Source organism: Pseudorca crassidens, chromosome 3 (genome assembly GCF_039906515.1).
Source record: "Pseudorca crassidens isolate mPseCra1 chromosome 3, mPseCra1.hap1, whole genome shotgun sequence".
Lineage (NCBI taxonomy): Eukaryota > Metazoa > Chordata > Mammalia > Artiodactyla > Delphinidae > Pseudorca > Pseudorca crassidens.
In genome coordinates, this window is record NC_090298.1 from 155,245,771 (window position 1) to 155,267,415 (window position 21,645).

Genomic DNA, 21,645 nt, shown 5'->3' on the forward strand with positions numbered 1-21,645 from the left:
CAATGGATTTGACTATTTTAAATATCTCACATGAGCAGAATCTGTTTGTGATTAGGTGACTTTACTTAGCATAATGGCCTCAAGCGTCATCTATGTTGTAGCATGTGCCCGAATTTTCTTCCCTCTTAAAGCTGAAAAATAATCCATTGTCTGTGCAACATTTTGTTTAACCACTGCCCTGCTAATGAACATTTGGGTTGCTACCACCTCTTGACTATTGTGAATAATGTTGTTATGAAAATGAGTGTGCAAATATCTCTTAGAGATCCTGCTTTCAATTCTTTTGGCTATATACCCAGAAGTGAGATTGCTGGATCATATAGTAATTCTATTTTTAATGTTTTGAAGAACCATCATATTGTTTTTCATAGCAGTTCCTTCATTTTGCATTCACACCAACAATGTGTAAGAGTTCTAATTTCTCTATATCCTCGTCAACGCTTGTTATTTTTTTCCTTTCTTTCTTTTTTCCTCCCTCCCTCCTCCCTTTTCTTTCCCTCTTTATTTTTTATTCTTTCTTCCTTCCTTCCTTCCTTCCTCCCTCCCTCCCTCCCTCCCTCCCTCCCTCCCCCCTCCTTTCTTTCTCTCCTTTCCTTCCTTCCTTCCTTCCTTCCTTCCTTCCTTCCTTCCTTCCTTCCTTCCTTCCTTCCTTCCTTCCTTCCTTCCTTCCTTCCTTCCTTTGACATTCTAATGGATATGAGGTGATATCTATTGTGGTTTTGATTAGCATTCTCTAATGATTAGTGATGTTTCAAATCTTGTTATATGCTTATTGGCCATTTGTATGTCATGTTTGGAGAAATGTCGATTTAAGTCCTTTGCCCATTTTTCAGTCTGGTTATTTATTTATTGCTGAGTTGTAGGAATTCTTTATATATTCTGTATATTGACTCCTTGTCAGATATATGACCTGTAAATATTTTCTCCCATTCCATAAGTTGTATTTTCACTCTCGTGACTGTGTCCTTTGATGCACAAAGTATTTTAGATTTGCTGTAGTCCCATTTGTATATTTTTGCTTCTGTTGCCAATGCTTTTGATCTCATGTCCAAGAAATCATTGGCAAATCCATGTCATGAAGCTTTTTCCCTATATTGTCTTCAGTTTTAGGTCTTACATTTAGGTCTTTAATACATTTTGAGTTACTTTTGGTATATGGGTAAGATAAGGGTCCAAGTTCATTCTTTTGCATGTGGATCTCCACTTTTTCCAGCATAGCTTGTTGAAGAGACTACTATACCTTTCCCATTGAGTGGTCTTGGCACCCCTATTAAAGATAATTTTCCATATATACAAGGTTTTATTTCTTGACTTTCCATTCTATTCCGTTGGTCTGTGTATCTGTTTTTATTGCCAGTACCACACTGTTCAGGTTACTGAAGCTTTGTAACACATTTTTAAATTAGAAAGTGTGAGGCCATCTGCTTGGTACTGCTTTTTCAAGGTTATTTTGTCTATTCAGGATCTGTTGAGATTCCTTGTGAATTTTAGGATGGATTTTTCTATTTCTACAAAAGACACTGTTTGGGTTTTGATCGGGATTGCATTAATACTGTAGGTAACTTAATGATATTAAGCGTTCCAAACCATGAACATAGGGTGTCCTCCCAGTTTTTTGTGACTTCTTTAATTTCTTTCAGCAACACTTTGTAGTTTTCAGAGTACAGGTCTTTTGCCTCCTTTGTTTATTTCTAAATAATTTATTCTTTTTGATGCTATTGTAAACAGAGTTTTTTTTTTTAATTTCTTCTTTGGATTGTCCATTGTTAGTGTATAGAGACACAACTGATTTTTGAGTCTTGATCTTGTATCCTGAAACTTTGCTGAATTCATTTATGCTAACAGTTATTGTGTTTGTGTGTGTTTGGAATCTTTAGGATTTTCTACATATAACATCATGTTTTCTGTGAACAGAGATAATTTTACTTCTTCCTTTCCAATTTGGATGCTTTTTATTTCTTTTTCCTGCCTAATTCTTCTGGCTAGGATTTCCAGTACTGTGTTGAATAAGAGTAGTGAAAGTGGGCATTCTTGTCTTGTCCCTGATCTTAGAGAAAAAGCTATCAAGCTTTGACCATTGAATAGAACGTTAGCTGTGTGCTTGTCATATATGGCCTTTATTATATTGAGGTAGTTTCCTTCTATTCCTAGTTTGTTGTGTGTTTTTATCATGAAAAAGTGTTTAATTTTATATAATGCTTTATTATATCAATTGAAATAATCACATGGCTTTTCCCCCTCATTTGGTAATGTGTTATATTGCATTGATTGATTTTCTTATGTTGAACCATTCTTGCATTCCAGGAATAAATCCCCCTGGTTTTAGTATCAAGTAACAGGTTCCTTCCTTTTCAATTATTTGGAAGATTTGGGGGTGGATTAGTGTTAATTCTTCTTTAAATGTTTGATAGAACTCACCAGTGAAGCCATCAGGTCCTGGGCTTTTCCTTTTTGGGAGAGCTCCAATATAATTTTGTACCATTTTGTTTACGTGTAACAGTTTTCATTCATTCGGTTGTAAACTGGGGAATAATAGTAAATTTTTATCTTTGTGAGCAAAGTTAGCAAATGCAATCATTTTTCCTATTGGCTTTTTCTTTAACTTTTTCATGAACAATTAATAAAAATCAACACTCTTAAATTAATGCTTTAATGGTATACACTGCCTACTTATTGAGTGCTATGATCATCAGGGTTTGGATTTATATTATTTCATTTATTTCTGCCAGCAGCTAGTGAGGTAATCATTATTTTACAGTTGAGGACACCCAAGCTTTGGGATATTAAAATATGTGTCCGGGATTATACACAAAGTAAGTGGTGGAGCTGGAATTTCAACCAACCCTCTGGAATCCAGAAACCTTTTGCTTAAACATTAGGCTATGCTGCTTCCCACATATAGACATTAGTGAGAGCTTTCACATATCATGTTTGACGTGTGTCTTGGGGTAAAGTTACAAGGTACGTGCTTCTCAGGTACAGTATTGGTAATCCCATTTCACAGAAGCAAAAACTGAAATGTAGAGAGGTTAAGCTACTTCTCTGAGACCATCAGATAATAACTAATGGAGGAAGCCCTCAACCATGTCTCCTACTTTCCAATTCAATGTTCTTTCCATTGCCCCCTCTGACTCCCTCCACTGGTGCCATGACACTTTGCCTTCTCTGAATGCATAGCAGAAAACAACATAGCCAACTTTTTCCACTAGCCAACTTTTAGTTAGTCGCACCCAGATCTCAGAGATATTAAAACTAGATACATCCTAAGAAGATCACTCTTATAATGGTGGGCCTAAGGGTATAACATTAACTCCTAATAAAAAGAATTTTTAGAGGTACAATTGATTGCATCATGTAGTTATTAACAGATTTGAAAACGATTAATTTGAGTGAGTGTAGGAAGGGAAGGAGACAAAAATTTATTAAGGACTCTAGGGTAGTGTCTGCTATACAGTAATGTAACTTTCTTTTAGTATTAAGTTTTCCTATAAATGTAGCTTTTTTTAGGAATCACTAAGATAAGACAAAACAATGAAAAGGGAATGCTCACACATACTAATTTTGAAAAAGAAAAACCTTAGTATTTTTATAATTGCATTTTTTAATGGTTTATATCTGAGTTTTATTCTGAACACAAATTTCAGAACCATTAAAAAACGCAATTATAAAAATCATAAGCTTTTTCTTCAAAATTAGTATGTATGAGTGTATGTTACAAGTTATTTAGAACCTAAAATTACTAATTTTAGACAAATAAATTTAATAATTTTACTCTTATACTAGCTACCATATATTTGGGTTGAACTATATAAAACTGTCAAAATTCAAACATTTTTCAACTCACAAAAAATGGAATTTCTTGCAGCTTAATCTAACAGTTAAGCAATCATTGCTACCATTCTGTTGAACAAACCTCCTGAAGTGGGTATGAAATACTCAGCTTAGGCTGAACATGTTTTAGTTGGATAGAAATATTATTCCAATTGAATTACTTCTGAATAAGTACATTACTACACATACTACCCTACAGTCCCTCTGGTTACTTTGGACTTCTCAGTAGTAAGGTATACACCCTGCAAAAACCAGAGATGTTTTCATCATTCTGCGAGATCAAAGTGGGTTGATGTGAATACCTTTTGTGTAAAATTGGGTCTCTTTATGTGTATTCCGGAACACGTGCATGTGCCTGTATGCACAACTTCAGTATCAAATCCCAGAGAGTTCTCAAAGTCAACATTCACCCCCCCCACCAAGAAATATTGTAATTTATGTATGCCCAAAATTGTTCTACTTTTTTTTGTTGCTGTAAATATGGCTGTGTAGATAGAAAGTTAGGTCGAGGTATATTTTCTCCCTTACTTTTTGGAGGGGGTAAAGGAGAATAAATGCAATGTTGGGAAATGATGAGTCAATCAAAACTGACAGGGAGGTGAATGTTCCAGAGGCCGCTCAATACAATACTAAGAACATGGGCTCCATCACCAGAGAGCCCCCTGGCCAAATCAACACCTAGAAAATTATTGACTGAAAGACATAGGAAAGTCACTGACCTCTCTGTTTCAGATGTGTCACCTGGAAAATGGCAGTAATGAGAATAATGAGCATGATAATGGCAAATGTTTGTAGAGCACTTATTATGAGCCAGGCGTTCTGCTAATTACTTTCCTTGAGTAAATTTACTTATTACTAGGAACTATTATTTCCATTGTTTTACAGAGCAGGATGTCTCAGGGAGGTTAAACAGCATGAAGGTCTCACAGCAGCTAGTACCTGGAGAACTAGTGCATAACTTACAGAGCTGTTGTGATGATTAATGAGATAATACATGTAAAAAGGTTTAGCCCGGGGCCAAGGTTAGGTAGATATAAGGTATATATAAGGGGCAGGCTAATTAGAATGCAAAATACTCTAAAGCAATAACTCTTTGAGATAAAGTTACAGAGTAATTAAAAAGCACACAATGAGAAAACAAATCATACATACAAAGTGTATTTTTAATGTTGATTATCTCAGGGTTAACTGAGTCCCCTGATGAGGGTATTATGTATTAATATAAGAGACAGATATAATGAGTTACACTTGCTTGATTTTTTAGCCATCCTTAGATTGAGTCCCATTATAACTGAGAAGGTGAATCTGTAATAAAATGCAAAATGAGCTAAGCAAAAATAGTGGGAAAGCTTATTGCATTGACCACGTTTGTTGTAGTTTCACATACAAGAAAATAATCAATCACTTCCGATCTTGGATTCCCCTTATGGGTGGTCTTTGGTGCAGCTCTCGTATCCCAAATGTGTCTCTAGCAATTAGAGCTGCTACCATGTGCTTCTTCCAAAATATTGCAACTGAACATCTGGTATGATGGCTTCTATTAAGGGGGAGCTCAGTTTTACTCCATTACATTCTAGTTTATGAGGTTGAGAATGTGGAAATATTACCATGACCTATAATTGGATCAGCAATTTGTGGGCTGAGGTGTGGAAGATGGAAAACATTTTAAAGATTTTTTTTTTTTTTTGTGGGAATATTCACACTTCTCTCTGAGTTCTTTTTGCTTTGGACAGATAAATTGTGTCCTTCAGAAATCCTCATCCCCAGCATTGGGGACTTTTCTAGTAGAACTAGAGAAGCTATGAAAAACTGAAAGAACAACAGTAGCTCTGAGGGTGTTTGAAACATGCGGAAAAAGGATAGAATGAAAACTCATTCTCAAATGCCAGTGGGTGGAGAGAACAAATCTCTGGGGGGATTCAGGGATAGTGATTAGTAAAGAGGTTTAAAGAATCAAAATTTGAAACCCATGCAGGAAGAGTGAAGAAGTGAGAAGAAGCTTTACTGTGCCCATGAATAAATATTCATGGAGGATCAGTTGTGTTAAAGACAAGATGCTTGGATCACTTGTAAAGAGATGACGGCATGGTTTCTGACTTAAGAGAAAACAGTGCAGTTTGGTTGGGAGATTTCCTGTCTCCTCTAAATAACATTACAAGAGGTAGCAGTTCAATTCAACAATGCTTAGGATGCTACAGACCACCACATTAAAGGAGTCAGAGGATGAACATGGACTGTGATGGGGAGAAGTGGTAAAGGTCCTCATGAATGCTTAGAGGATGGGTGTGATTGGGGTAAGCAGCAAAGGAGGGGCATGGGGAAAAATAATAAGCAGAACGGAAAGTAAAAGGTTGTCTGTTGGAATGCAGAAAAATTCAGTTCAAGCAAAAGTTTCAGGAAGATGATTAGTTGAAGTTAAATGGAGTGACAGAATCCTAGAACACCTGACACTCTTAAACAGGGATCCTCACTCTATCTCAGTTCATTCACTGTGGATAAGGAAACAGATACCAAGAGGTGAAGTGACTAGAACAGACTGGGAAAAGGCTTGTAAGGAGCTGGGACTATACAAACAGTGGCATCTCCTTGAATGCTTTTGTAGAAGAATCTGTGGACTTGAACTTCCAGTGCAGTGTAGAGGATGCTATTAAAGCTAAAAGTAGAGTGAACAGGTGTGTGTGTGTTCATCTCCACTGAGTATGAAATAAGAAACAGATATGAAGGCTTTACATTAGAAATAAAGTGAAATTTCCTAACAGATTGAAGAAGACTGAAGTTAGTGCCAGAGGAAGATTCTGGGATCTCCATCTTCGGTGGTTAGAAGGAAAAATAGGGATGGATTTTTACTTCTCAGTGATGGCTTAAATGTGAACTTTCAAAAGAAAGAATGGTGGCCACTTAAAGCTCTTACTTCTTATGTGATCCTAGGCAATATCCTTTGGTCAATACAAAGGAGATGTGTGCTTTGTTAATAACAAGCTGAAAGGCTTAGGTTTTCTCATTTATTTGTGACTATGAGTAAATTTCCTTTTTCTTCATGCTGAGCTCTAAAATACGCAGAGAGTGAAGACATATTTGTAATGCTAGGTTCTATTTTTATAATTTAATACAACAAGGAATTGGTTATATAATTTTTGTTGCATAAATAATTTATATTTATAAAACAAAAATATATAGAACAAAACAAAAACAATTGAAAATCACTTATCTTGCCATAAAGAGATACCACTGTTAATATTTATATTTGCTATTAGACACATTTCTCCAATATATACCTGTATGTTTCTGAAATGGAATCACGTTGTGCTTATTGTTTTTTAGTATTCTTTAAAAATAATAATACATAGTAATATATTAATAGTATGTTGAGAATACCTATTCATGTCAATAAATATTTTACAATGTTATTTTAATTCCTGCATATATTATACTATATAGTAGTACTATGTTTTATTTACTCAGTTTCATGCTGATGAACATTTAGGTCTTTACTAATTTTGATTTTATTGCTAATATAGTAGTACATATTTTAGGGGAATAAATGTACATTGTCTTACATTTATTCTTTCACATCTTTCAGTATATAGATTTTTATTGCTACTATGTGCTAAGCTCTCTTTTAAGAATGGAGTTACAGTGATGTACAAGTTTAGGAAAGCTTTATATTTTCATGGAACTTACCTTCTAGTTGAGAGAAATGAAAAATAAAAAAGTAAACCAATAAATGATTATGATTAGTTGAAAAAAGTGATAAATGCTATAAACATAATAAAAATGGGGTATGTGATAAGGTCCGATGGGGTTGGGAGTAGGACGGTCAGGGACGGTCCCACTGAAAAGATTTGACATTTTAGTTGAGCTCTGAGTCCCAAGAAAGAGCCAGCCACACTTGGGGACATAGTTTTTCCAGACATAGTTTTTCCAGTTAGTCACTAGTTAGGACAAAGTTAAGACTGAAAAAGCTTGTAATATTTGTAAAAGAGAAGACAAGCTAGCGTGGCTGGTCTTAGTGAGGTGAGGTGAGGGAAGAGCAGAGGTAGTAGGTAAGATCAGAGAGGTGTGCAGAGTCCAGGTCATATACGACCTTTAAGGCCAAAGTCATAAGTTTGTGTTTTATTCTGAATGCAATGAAAAGCCTTTGGGTGATAATTAACCAAGGTAGACGTGTGATCTGCTTTTCGTTCCTACCACCATGAGAGGAAAAGGGTCAGAAGCAAGGAGACAGTACCAGTCTCCACTGAGTCACAGTGGCATCATAATGACTTAACAAGTAATGGTGTCTGAGACTAGGTTATTAGCATTGGAAACAGAAGTAAGAGAGTTGTGATATTTGGAGATAAAGCTGTCAGAATGTACTGCTTAATTATTTTCTGCAAATATCCTTTGGAATGTAAATATCAGAGCAAAGGGTACGCACAGATTAGAGACCTCTGTACATACTCCCAAGTATTTGCAAGGAAATCTGTACCATTTCACAGGTAATGGTAGTTGTTACCATTTACCAGAAAGTATGCACAGTATTGGTCATATACACAGGAATAAGGGACAGTCTTTGCTCTCAAGGGGGTAACAGCTTATGATGTTGAGAATATGCTTACTGTGTAAGTACTATGAATGTGCTTACTCTGTCTTACTATGGTGTTTATTTAGGTGATAATTTCTGCATCAAATGTAGTGTCTTTTCTCCCATGAGGGAGTAAAAACAGAAGTTTTAAATTAGGGAAATAATTTGGCATCCTAATCTTTGGAATTCAATCCTCTTGTGTCACCTTTTTTAAAAGTGGAAAAGCCAAACAAAAATAATGAAAGACTTTTCTAAACATGCCCCAAATTAAAAGGCTATGCAAAGAATGATAGTAAAAGCTGTAAATGTGCTATTTGAACAATCATGGTTTTATTCACACGAAACTTGCATTTTGTTTAAATTAAACTTGCACTCACAGTTTCTATAATATAGTCCTATAATCACAGGTTTTACTTCCTTAAATACATTAGCCGTATCTTACAAAAGCCAGAAGCTCAGATTCTTAGCTCAGAATCAATCTAGCATAAGTTAAAGGAAAGTAACACATGATAGTATATTAGAAGTTGTTATTTCAGCAAGGGATAATAAGATGAAGCTAAAATTTTTATTTTCTTTCAAAATTATAAATCCTGAGCAGAGAGAGAAGATATTTCTCTGAACATATCTAATTTTGGAGACAAAATTGTTACCTGGGAGACCACGAAACAAGATTAATCACCAAAGCTCAAGATTCTAGGACAGCAGCAGCAATTTTCAAAGCTTAGAAGATGTAATTGCAATAGGTAAAGCAAATTAAACAACCCACACATTATCAGTGATGAAAATAAACCGTAAACCCTGATCATTAAAAAAATAACTGTTAGGCGTCTTTATGTCCTCAGATCGCCGACCATATACCTGTGAACCCAATCCCCTACACCACCATCTTCTCCCCAAACAGAGAAATAGGAAAAAAAACACAAAGATAGGGAAAATGACATAATTACATTTATAATTGTTCCTATATACATAAACATGCATTGCAAAAAAAAAAAAGGAAAGCTTGGAAAGGGTCTCCAGAGAAGAAAAAGCATATGGAAAACCATAGATATAAATGAAGGTAGGAGAAATCTGAAGCAAGTCCAGGTGGGAATATACACCACCCAAGTGCAACTGGCAGACTTGAGAGCAGGGTAAGATGCTGCACCATCCAGAGTAAAAGTCTATACTAGAAGCAGGCACCTGCTGTGGCCAGAATGATGCCACTAATCTGTGAAAGGAGTAGGTGGAGAGAATGAGCCTCAAGAAGATATTTCCCATTATTTGATGGTAAAACACCTTAAATGGCTTATGTTGGTATTTACTTCTTTTGGTTTGTCTTATTAATAGTTAAGCATTGTCAACTGACTGAATATGTCGATTCAGGTTGAGTTGAAAGAAGATAAATAGAAATTTGGAAAGTATGCAAAACCCAAAAACACAGTGATTACAGAAGTCAGCCTAATAACCTTATTGCTTTCCTAGTTCTAAAGTACCCACCCCAAGATATGTATCAATTACAAGGGAAAATAGTAACTTCACAGTGGAGAAACGGGGCAGGTACTACATTAACCAACTGTTCAAGATTAATATCCTCACCAGTTATAAGACATATTGACATCATATACCCGTTATATGATGGATACAGTGTTTCTTTGGTGATATTCTGGCCAAAACTGTATAAACTCAGTCTCATCATAAACACATCAGACAAGCTCAAATTGAGAGACATTCAACAAGATAACTGAGCAGTACTCTTCGAAAGCATTACATCATCAAAGACAAGGAAGGACTGAGGAACTCTCACAGATTGACAGATGCTAAGGAACAGAAAAACTAAATACATGGTGGGATCTTGGACTGCATCCTGGAACAGGAAAAGAACTTTAGTGAATAAACAGGTGATATTCTAATAAGGTCTGTAGTCTAGTAAATAGCATTATATTAATGTTAATATCCTAGTTTGATATTCTATAATTATGCAAAATGTTAATCTTAGAGGAGGCTGTGTGAAAAGTATACAGAAGCCCTCTGAACTATTGATATTTTTTTGTTTGTTTTAAACTATAAAGTTAAACTAATTATAAGAATAACTTTAAAAGGAAACAGCAAAATAATAAAATGTTTTATGTAGATTGATATCCACCTATCAAATATACAGTAACAGGAGGTAAACAGAAAAGTGTTCACAGAGCATGAATAGGAAGTTCACAAAATAATAAAATTAAAAAAAGATAATAGACACGTACACAAATTATTTCATACCATATATTTTGTAGAACACTAAACCAAAGAAACAGGAAGAGTTTGAATCTTGGTATTGGGAATGAATTACAAAGACAGCAAGAAACAATTATGAAAGTACTTTAGATGTTTAGAAGATTTTGAAATGGCGAGATGCATTTGAACACAGGGGTGGCAAAGCATTTCTTAGAATGGAATTGTTTTATTCCTAGGGGTGGAGTTGGAAACTACCTAGTCCAACTGCCTCATTGTACACATGGGGAATTGGGAAACTCTGACCATTAGTGGTAATCTTAGTGCATCCTGATGGGGGCCACGTGTTCCCTGGTATGCATGGAGATGACTTATTTTGTAGCATCGCTGTACTCCACCCCCCTCCAGGTGTCAAAGCAGCTCTTGTTTTCCCCAATTCCTAAGTTCATTAGCTTCAGTTTCTTCTTTTGAGTTGGAAACAGAGACTCATTCACCTCAACCGAGGTTATGACAGATGGACATGAAAGTACTGGGGTAAGAACCTGGGTGTGTCTGACCTGAGATCATGGGTTTTTTTGTTTGTTTGTTCCTTTTGTTTAAGCAGTTTTTAAATTTGTTTTTTAAATTTACATACAGAAAAATGCACTCATTTTGGTGTATAGTCCTATGAGTTAACTAATGCCTAGAGTTGTGTAACCACCACTACAGTTTAGATGCAGAGCAGTTCTGCTATCCAAAATCATTCCTCATGCTGTCCCTTTGTAGTCAGCCTCTCCAGCACCTCAAATACCAGAGAAACACTCATCTGTTCTTTGTTCCTATAGTTTTACGTTTTCCAAAATTTCATATAAATGGAATCATATACTATGTATTCTTTTGAATCTGCCTTCTTCGACTTAACTTTCTTTGAAAATCATTGATGATGTTGCATGTATCAGGAGCTGCTCTGAACATTTGCACACAGGAGTGGGATTGCTAGGTTGTATGTCAAATGTATGTTAAGTTTGTAAGAGATTGTCTAGCTGTTTTCCAAGTGGCTGATTATTTGTATTCCCACCTGCAATGTGTAAGAGTTTTAGTTGCTCTGCATCATCATCAGCACTTGAAATGGTCAGTTGTGTTTTTGTTTTGTTTTATTTTGGGGGCCTTGTTCAACATATTTACTTGTGTACAATTTTAAAGTTTGGAGACCACCTACCTTTGGGATGTGGGAGCATCACATTTACAAATTTCGCATATACAGTAGTGAATATGTGGATCTCACACTAACTTAGACGTCTATCTTGCTTACTTGTTTGCTTATTTATTTACATTTGCACGCTCCAGTTGATTCACACTATTTGCTGAATATATTATGCTTTCTCAAATCTACTACCTTTCTACCTTTGTCAGAAATCTTTGAGCATATTTGTGTGGGTTTGTTTTTAGATTCTACTATTTTATTGAGCTATGTTTCTATCAATACTACACTATCATATTGTCTTAATGTAGTTTCCAAGTGAGTCTTGAAATTAGGTAGTGTGAATCCTCCAGTTTTGTTCTTTCCTTTCTAAATTGTTTTGTTTATTCTCGTTCCTTTGCTTGCCATATAAACTTTAGGATCAGCTTGTTCATATCTACAAAAATCCTGCTTGGGTATTGATTGGGATTAAATTTTTAAACTTTATCTGCAGATCAATTTGAGAATTGACATCTTAACAATGCTCACTTTTCAAATCCAGGAACTTGGTGTATCTCTCCATTTATTTTTGCTTTTGGCTGTGTTTGTGTGAGTGTGTGTTACTTTAAGAAGATAAAAGAGGCAGAAAAAATAAATAAGAAGCTCACTATTGTAATGGGTTTTCTTCACATTTTGATTTTCTGCCAATCTGCCTATTAGTTTTCACTTTGCACAGTCCTTAGATAGTGGCTTTTTTATTCTTTCCAGGATGGTTAGTTGTGATTAGCAGGAGAGAGAGCCTGTAGTAGGCTTACTCCATCTTGCTCAGCATTGAAAGTCAATTGGTTTTAGTTTTGATTATCTAACTGCTTCTTGCATGGTGATGCCATGGGTTGTGGAGCACCCAGAAGTGGTTTACTTGCTTTTTTTCAGTTTGAATAGACCAACAGTGACACAGCTTCCTGAAGGCAGACTTGTTGGATAGGTGTAAAAGGTGTTTTCTACATAAAAGTTCAAAGCCTCATGGGGGCATGAGGGTCTGGGAGAGAGAGTAGAACACAGAACCATTGTTTCCTTTTATGTCCAGTAACATTTATTTCGATTCAGGAACCTCTTCCTTTCTTGACAGTGTCATGATGTGTCATTTAAAATAAAAGAAATGAAAATTGATGTGACAGTTAGCAGAATCACCAGGGTCTGTCTGGGAGCATTTCTTAGCAGGCACTGCCTTGCTGACAAATAACAGGAGTTAGCATATGACTCTGGATCTCACAATCTTACCATTTATTTAGCCCAAAAGAAAATACAATTTCCTGTGTCCAAACACATCTCAGCTGACTGATAAACTCCAGCACCTTCCAAACTGTGTTATCTCCCCTAACTCTTAAGAGGGCTGACGTAACTTCATCTTCTAATAGAGATAATAATCAAATTTTCCATTTTATCTCCAAGAATCGGAAATCACTAAGTGTGTTCTCTCAAGCACAATGTAAATTGCCTATTTTATTTATGGCCGAGTTTTTAGGCCGTTTGCAACATAGAGACATGTAAAAAATGTATCTGATCCATTTTCTGTTCTCTCGTTATATAATTCATAAGTCTTCAAGTTAGCTTTTATTATAAATCAGGATGTTATGCTAGAGATCCTCAGACTAATTCTTTAATAAAGCAGAGTGTGCTAGAACAGTCCAGAGCACTGACTAAAGTAATCCACTCAAGTAAATTTCACCTACAATTATTTGATATACCTTTAGGATATTAATATTCTTCTGTTAGAATAGAAGTTTGATTCTGTGCTTCTCATTCAGAAGTCAGCTCTACACTGACTTCTGAATGAGATAAAAATTCGTATATTTGTGAAACCAGGGAAAATATTTAAATTTTTTGCCGGAGGATTATACTTTTCCTATGAAGCTATTTAATGTTTTTAGCAGGTAATATTTTGCAAGTCGTATTTTAAAATTGCATAGCCAAATTAAGATGTATAAATCTCAGCAAGGGTTGGAAAAACTCAGGGACTTCACAGCGATTGAAGTGTGTATTTTATCCACAAAAGTAGGCAAGTATGTGCAGAAATCCAATAGGCATACATATTGGGTATCCATTCATTCATTATTTGTGCCCTAGGACTGTGCTGGCTCTCAGGTTGCAGATATGATTAATACATAATTCTAGTTTTGTTTTTTTTTAAAGCCCTCAAGTAGGGCATTGTGAACTGATATTAAAATAGAATGGTAAGTATCCTTTTCAAATGAATATTTGGTCCTTCATTTAGTCATTCACATGAGGGTGAAAGAGCAATTACATTGTACCCGTAGGCCTCTAATGGAGAGAACATGTCACAATATGTATGTTAATACTTTGTTCATAATTTATAGCTTTTTGTAGTTTACAGATTGCATTTGAGTTATATATTTAATTGTCATAGTAATCTTCTGATAGATCAGGGATATATTAAAAGCCCATTTATAGTTAAGGAACTGAAGTGAAAAGAAGTTATGTAAATTTACTCCTAGAAATAGCTGGAAGATGCTGGAGCCTGGGACTCCAAGACCAGTGCTCCCTTTATAACAACGCACAGTTTCTCCAAACGAAAGAGCCTAGCCTGATGATCCAGAATCCCAAAAATTCTCATGAAATACTAACTGAGCTAATATTTTTTAGATAGGTGGGAAGCTACATTAGTCTCAGTATAAATGGTGCCTCCACTAGGAAACTCACTTTGATCAGACGGATTGAGATTCTCATTATAAACTCTTATAATTACTACTGTAATAAATTAACCACTTTTTACAATTGTATTTATGTTCCACCTAAAACAATCCTGGGCACCACACTTTAAGACAAATTAATTATTAAATAATTATTTCTTACCATCTTTCTTCCTGAATGATGTATGATAAATTTCACAAGGATATGCTCTCTTCACTTCTGTAGATACTGTGGTGCCCGACACATAGTATGGGCTCAGTAAGAACGGGTTTAGTAAATTAATATTTGCCTATATGCGAATAGTATATGTTTTTGGTATTTGGTTGTGTATATTGTGAATACTGAAGTGTTTGCCTGTCTCCCAAGTCCATTTATGTACAAAATAACCCTTTTTTTCTTTTATCTTCTCCATTTCACAGGATTATACCTTGACAATGTACTTCCAGCAAGCTTGGAGAGATAAGAGGCTGTCCTATAATGTAATACCTTTAAACTTGACTCTGGACAATAGAGTGGCAGACCAGCTCTGGGTGCCCGATACTTACTTCCTGAACGATAAGAAGTCCTTTGTGCACGGAGTGACTGTCAAGAACCGCATGATCCGGCTGCATCCAGATGGGACGGTCCTTTACGGCCTCAGGTCTGTAGCGTCCATTTCAAAATTGAACTCTTCCTGAACACGCTAGTTACTGTTTTTTTTTTTTTTTGGAGGGGCATATTGTGCTGTTTTTCTTAGTCCTCCTTTAATTCTGCTGATAAACCGTTAAACCTCCTAGTCACTAGACATCTGAGAGCTCAGTGTTCCATGTTTACAAAGGGACTTATCCCAGCTAAGCCTAAGTTTTTCTGAATTATCTTCCAATATCAGCTGCTGATCCTAAAGCTGCTTTCTTTTTTTTAATTGCTTAAATATTTATTGTTAATGGTGATGATTTTTTTATTTCCAAAAGAAGTAAAAAATTTATATATTATAATACATATACACACATGTATATAACACAGTTATATCCTTTGTCTATTAACATTAGATGCATTAACAAATTTCTGTCAATTTTGTATTAACACTTCACTTCAGGTGATAGAGAAATTTTAGAAATGATGCCACTTTGGAGGTTCTTGTAATAGTTCAAACAGGGTATGATAGAGGCCTGAAATAAGCTATGTCAAGAAAAATATAAATAAGGAGGCAAAATGTTTATTTATACTGAAGGGCAAAACAATATTTTTTTTGGCTCATAAAGCTGCTTTCTTTAAGGAGTAGGGATAAACAATATCAAAATAGCTTAGACACAGGGTCTCTTTAAAGTGGAAAAAAATGATGAGTGCCAAATCCTTGTTTGAATGTGGCAGATATTCTGTTTCATAAATTGTTCCTGAGCTCTGTGAACTGGGTCTGGTCCTCTGAGAACAGGAAGGCTTTTTTTGCCCTCTTACCTCCAAGGAGCAATCAGATTTGCAAATAAATAGCCATCATCTCAGGTTTATTAATAATGAATTTACGCTATTAAATGTACCTTTCTATCAGAGAAGAATTGTGATGCTCTGCTCTTTGGAGGATGAATTGTGAAATATGACAGTGTCTTCTTTTAAAGTTTATTTTGTATTAGATGGTTCCCTGGAAAAAAAGATGAAGAAAAAAGATATCTGTCTTACTCTGAAAACATTGCAATGTAAAGAATTCCTCTCCATTATTGGGGAAGACTCTCTATTCTGAAATGTTCAGTTGTCTCTGATATATTCTGTTTTACGTGAACATGTGGTGACTTTTTCATAATAATGATAATAATATTATTATTCATTTATTGAACACTTGTTAGGGGTCAGACAGTAGTGAGTACACTCCATGTATTATTACAGTTACAATAACTTATAACAACCTCATAAGTTAAAACTGTTATGATCTTTATTTCAAATGAAGGCTGGTGTAACTTGTCTAAGATCACAGAGAAAGTAAGCAGTGAAGATGGGATCTGAGTCCTGTTCTAAGTTCAGAGCCAGAGCTCCTAACTGTTACCGTAGGTTGCCTCTCACTCCCACACTTTTCTTATCTGTTATATCTAATTTTCATTATCTGCTGTGTTCATCGTTCCTGACTGGTGCATTGTCTTAGATCCTTATAAGCCAGCTTCTTTGTTTGTTTATCCTGTTTGTAGAGAAAATGGCATTTGTTTGTCAAGGGAGGGAGAGACTGAGGCCAAGAGAGAGCATGTCTGTACGCTGTGTCAGCCATTGGAAGTAAAGAGATGAATTGGATACCGGCACTGCTCGCATACAGGCCTTAGGGAAAAAGAGAAATAGCGGAAAGATAAAACAAGTTGACTGGCAGTGTCTGCAAAGACTCCACCAAAGTGGTGGAATTTGAAAGTACTTACGGAAAGAATTATCTTAGCAGATACATTGTGCTAAACTTATTGCTTGGAATCCACTACAATTTATTGCTTGTGTCTATGTTCAGTAGTGGCTGCAATGAAAATATGGTATCACAAAGACCTTGATGAGATGGGGACCACACGGGCAGTGGAGGAATGCAAAGAGGTTGTAGTTCACACGTTTTAAGAGTTAAGCACAGAAAGAAGTCAGAATCCTGAAGAAGGCAGAGAGAAGCACAGCAATAATGAGTTACTCATTTGGCAGGGAGTGAGCGGGGATAGGCCTGGGAAGTAGCAAGTCTTCGCTAAGCGTCAGACCCAGTGCTGGATACATTTTTCCCATCAAATCTTCACGGCAATCATGTAGACATTACATTGTGTTTTCCTTTTTTTGGTGATACCCACATTTAGACCAGAGAACCAGTTGTGTTCTCTTTGTTACGCCTAGCACTGACAAAGCACCTACACTGTAAATAAACTCAGTAAAGATTGTCAATGAATTCTGAATGTACATATGCAAAGTTGGATGGGTGGGAAAAAATCAACAGTCAGAAGTCTTTGAGAGGGACAAGAGAGGGCCAATATAGATGATAAATATGGCTTCTAATCATTAAGCCAATAATCAGACCAAAAAAGGTGGTGGCTGTTCATTCTTGTCATTAAGACCGACTGGACACTATTACTGTAAATCATCACCCTCTCGGCCCCACTTCCAATAAGGGCTAATGGCAAAATGTGCAGGTTCCTGAACACATTTGACGTGCATAAAATTAACACTCCTGGACGAAGAAGAAGACTCATGGATTGTGACTGTTCTCTCAGTTGTGTAGTTAATTCTGAGTTTGAAATTGATAAGAGGTTTTTCAGGAAATTTGTAAATATCCCATTCCAGTTTTTACTGATAAATAGAACAGTTTATTTCACAGCTGAAATTCAGTGCAGGCCAGATATTCCTTTTCAACAGCAGAAGTTTCATTTGTAATAAAAAGTAAAAGGAATTCAATTAAAATTGCTGCTGCTGGATTGATTCAGATCTACTTAGTTCCTTCTCCTACTTACCCACTCTCCTACCCCAGTCATTCTCTGTTACTGATAGTCTGCTAAGAAATTTATTTTGTTTCTATGTTCAATAGTGGCTGCATTCAAACAGCGTTTAGAATAGTAATAGTATTAATATTAGTAGTTAGTATGCATTAAAGGACTTAGCCTGTACGTGTCACTGTGCCAGAGCATTGCTTATATTATCTCATTTAAAATTGACTTTATTCCTACAAACTGGGCGCTATTGGTTGGTTGGTTGGTTTTTCTGTCTTACATGAAGAAATTAAGGAACTTGTGTACCAAGTTACACAGCTACGGCACTGGAAAGTATAATAGTTTGAATACAAAGATGTTGCTCTTCATTATCATTCTGTCCTACTTCTTACGTACTGGCAAATGGAAATAAAGAATAGTAGAAGTCACCTGAGAGCGTGCAAGGGAAAAAAAAGAAGGTAAAGAAAAGTGATATGGAAACAGCTTGCATTAGATCCATAGATACAGACTTTTTTTAAATTTTTGTGGTACGTGGGCCTCTCACTGTTGTGGCCTCTCCCGTTGCGGAACACGGGCTCCAGGCGCGCAGGCTCAGCGGCCATGGCTCACGGGCCCAGCTGTTCCGCGGCATGTGGGATCTTCCCGGACCGGGGCACGAACCCATGTCCCCAACCCGTGTCCCCTGCATCGGCAGGTGGACTCTCAACCACTGCGCCACCAGGGAAGCCCCAGACTTTGTTCTTGATTGATAGAATAAAGCCCTAGAGAACAGCAGTCATGAGTCATCTATGGAAGATGCATCTTTAGGTTCTGAGAGTCACACCATTTCCAGTTTACTAAGGGATGATTTTTGCTGTGTGGAATCCTGGGGCACAGACAAGATCATTGCAGAGAAGTTGGTACAGGCAAGGTTCATCAGTCGGAATAAGGAGAATTGAAAGGCAATCATGAAGACCTAGACATAGAAAGCTGGTTCAAGGAAGACTTTAAATATAAGGCAGTGACCAATAAATTAGGTAGAACAAGTCCTCTGGGCCGAATGTCATGCATGTTCAAGGCAAAATCCTTTAAGGACTTAAATGCTTCTTCCGTTGAGATGCACAGAGATTGGCAGGGATGAGGGGGCTGGAGGGGAAGTCATTCAGAGAATCTGAGTAAGCTTCTTTTGTAGAGTTTTCTTAGTGAAATTTTTAGGTATTAAAACATATTAAAGGTAAAGTAGTATGCAAACTATTAATGCTTGTTGAATTTCATGGTGGGTACATAGGTGTTGGTCATGCTCTTCTTTCAACTTGTCTGCATGTTTGAAAATTTCCATGATAAAATTTGGAAAAGAAAAAATGGCCTAGGAATCTCTGGTTCTATTATCTAAGAAATAGCACTCAAGATTTAAAAGTCTGAAGCCAAAGAATGGTATTTCTGATCTCTTAGAGGTAGAGAATTACCTGTATGTGACATGTACTTTTAGTAGCTGTGTCTGAAAACGAGGTCATCTCATCTCAGAGGATGCATACTTAGTGGGTGAGATCCATGACCACAGACAACCAGGCTAAACCGTAACCCAGGGAGGACTGGTCATAGCTCTACACTTGAAGCTCAGATAACCTCCTTGTGAAATCATCCTCCTGCAAGGATGTACCCATTGCTTTTGACTGTACAGCAGGAGCTCTGAGTCCACTCATGGTGAAACAGTGTGTTTGGGTAGCATGAGTTTTAAGGATAGCACTCAGCTAATTGACAGACTTGCATTAAGGTAGTTCAGAAAATGAACTTGGGAAGTTCAGAAAATGGAGATTGAGATTTAGAAATATGGGAAATGTTTTAGTTATTGCTGTTATAGGCTAGGTTTTAACAGTTTTCATTCTGATTGGATTTTTGTTTCCCCATTGCCAAAAACACGGATTAGCAGCTTACTCTCAGTTATTCCATTACTTTTCAGGTTGATAATCATTTTAGAAGGATAGAGTTCTGATGCTGTGCAAAGAGATGAATGGACACAAGTGAGCAATGCAACCAACTTCCTTAACAAAGTATTATGATAATGGAACTTGTATTTTCGTTTGGACTTTTGTCACTGACCTCTCGTTGAACCTTAAGCATCTTCTTCAGGTTTTAATTTCCTCATATATAAAAAGGGGGGGGGATAAATTAGATAATGTCATTTTAACAACCCAGTCATTTTCTGAATCAAATGAGATCAGTGAATGTAAAAAATTTTATAATCTGACATCAGACTGGAAAGTGAAATTATGTATTTCGAGTAGCACAGTAATTGGTAGATAGTAAGTGTGCAGTGTTACTTAATATTTGATAAATAGATGGATGCTGGGGATATTTGATAAATAAACAGAAGGCTGGAACAGAGAAAGGTTTAGATATCAAGGCAGTGGTTTTATATTGTAGAATTTTACCCCAGGTATCTTTTCATGATTCTGTGAAGATACTCCTTTGTGTAGAACAAAAAGGACAAGAGGAGCACAAGTGAGCAAGTCTGTTGAAGAGAATGGGAAGGGTCTCGGTCAGGCATGTCTAAAATGAAAAAGGGGACTACTAAAATACTAAGAGGATTGAAACCTGCAGTGGAGCCAAGTATCTCCAGCCACTGCACTGGCAGGCTGAGATGAAGAGGAAGGAAACTAGATGCCTGGCTTGAGACCCAAGTGGCCATGACAGCATTTAGAAGCTGCCCTGTAGCCCCAAAGCCAGTACCTCATTTGTAGCATGCACTCAGTAATTTTCGTTCAATCAAGCGTTATATAGTTTCTCTTAAACCAGGCCTTTCCTCTTATTCTCATCACGTCTTATCATGCATCTATTTTCTCAACCTTGTTTAAAGATCTGCAGGAATAATTAAGAAAAGTGATGAATAATGTTGTTTTTCAAGTCTAAGTTTATAGTTTGTGGCTAAAGAGCAATATAATCCTTAAATATAGATTCTTACCTTCACTCTTGGCTAGTTGATAACTCAGTTATACCAATGTGATCATAAAATAAAATACCTGCTTTCTTTTATGATACTATTTAGATATTTCTGTTAGGAGATATAAGTGGAGGTAGGGAAGAATATTTTCTTGGGATGAACCCAGCTGTAGAAGTGGTGACAGCAGACTTCTCATTGACTAGGCAGAAGAATTTCTAGCAATGTATAAAGCACATATTCCAAACAGATTATCTGTATTTTATTCCAAAATAAAATTGACCCAATCAAATTATTTTCAGAACACTTCAAGGAAAAATGTCATAGAAAGTACAGGATTTCTGCTGATGAATTCATCTAATGCACTAGCCAATAAAAATCAGGTTTAATCTGGTGTTGACATGGCATCATAAAGAATGTTACATAGGTATAATTTAATCTGTTATTTACTTAAAGTAGGAGATAATTATTAGATTTCAGAAAGCTAGTGATAACTACACTGATCAGAGAATTAGGAGAGCTGCATTCTAATCTTACATTTAGTAGTTCTTATAATTATTCATTTAAATTATTTCTAAATTTTATTATCACTCCCAAAATCTCAATACCTGTGATTTTGCTAATCTAGGACTTCCACCTCATTATGTATACAGCAGTATTTAACGTGATATTGCAGTGCTGTAGCAACTGTAGTTATCTTCTTGAAAAAGATCTTCTGATTAATTAAGAAGGCAAAAACAAAATCGGTGCATTCAGGTATATAAGAAAACCTGAATTATCAACGGATGACACCCTTTTGTGAATGTAAAAATGTATATTTTTTATGAAAATTTAGAATCTGAATCCCAATTGGACTCTATAT

General features: G+C 36.1%; 1 protein-coding gene across 6 annotated transcripts in view; it reads left to right on the forward strand.

Annotated features, from left to right (window-relative positions):
• The window catches only part of GABRB2 (gamma-aminobutyric acid type A receptor subunit beta2), a 389,457-nt gene that overhangs the window by 87,030 nt on the left and 280,782 nt on the right, over positions 1-21,645 (forward strand). For all 6 annotated transcript variants that reach the window (XM_067732940.1, XM_067732938.1, XM_067732939.1 and 3 more), the window contains exon 5: positions 14,882-15,102. In XM_067732940.1, coding sequence (XP_067589041.1) covers positions 14,882-15,102 — 221 coding nt within the window. The remainder of the gene's footprint in view (positions 1-14,881; positions 15,103-21,645) is intronic.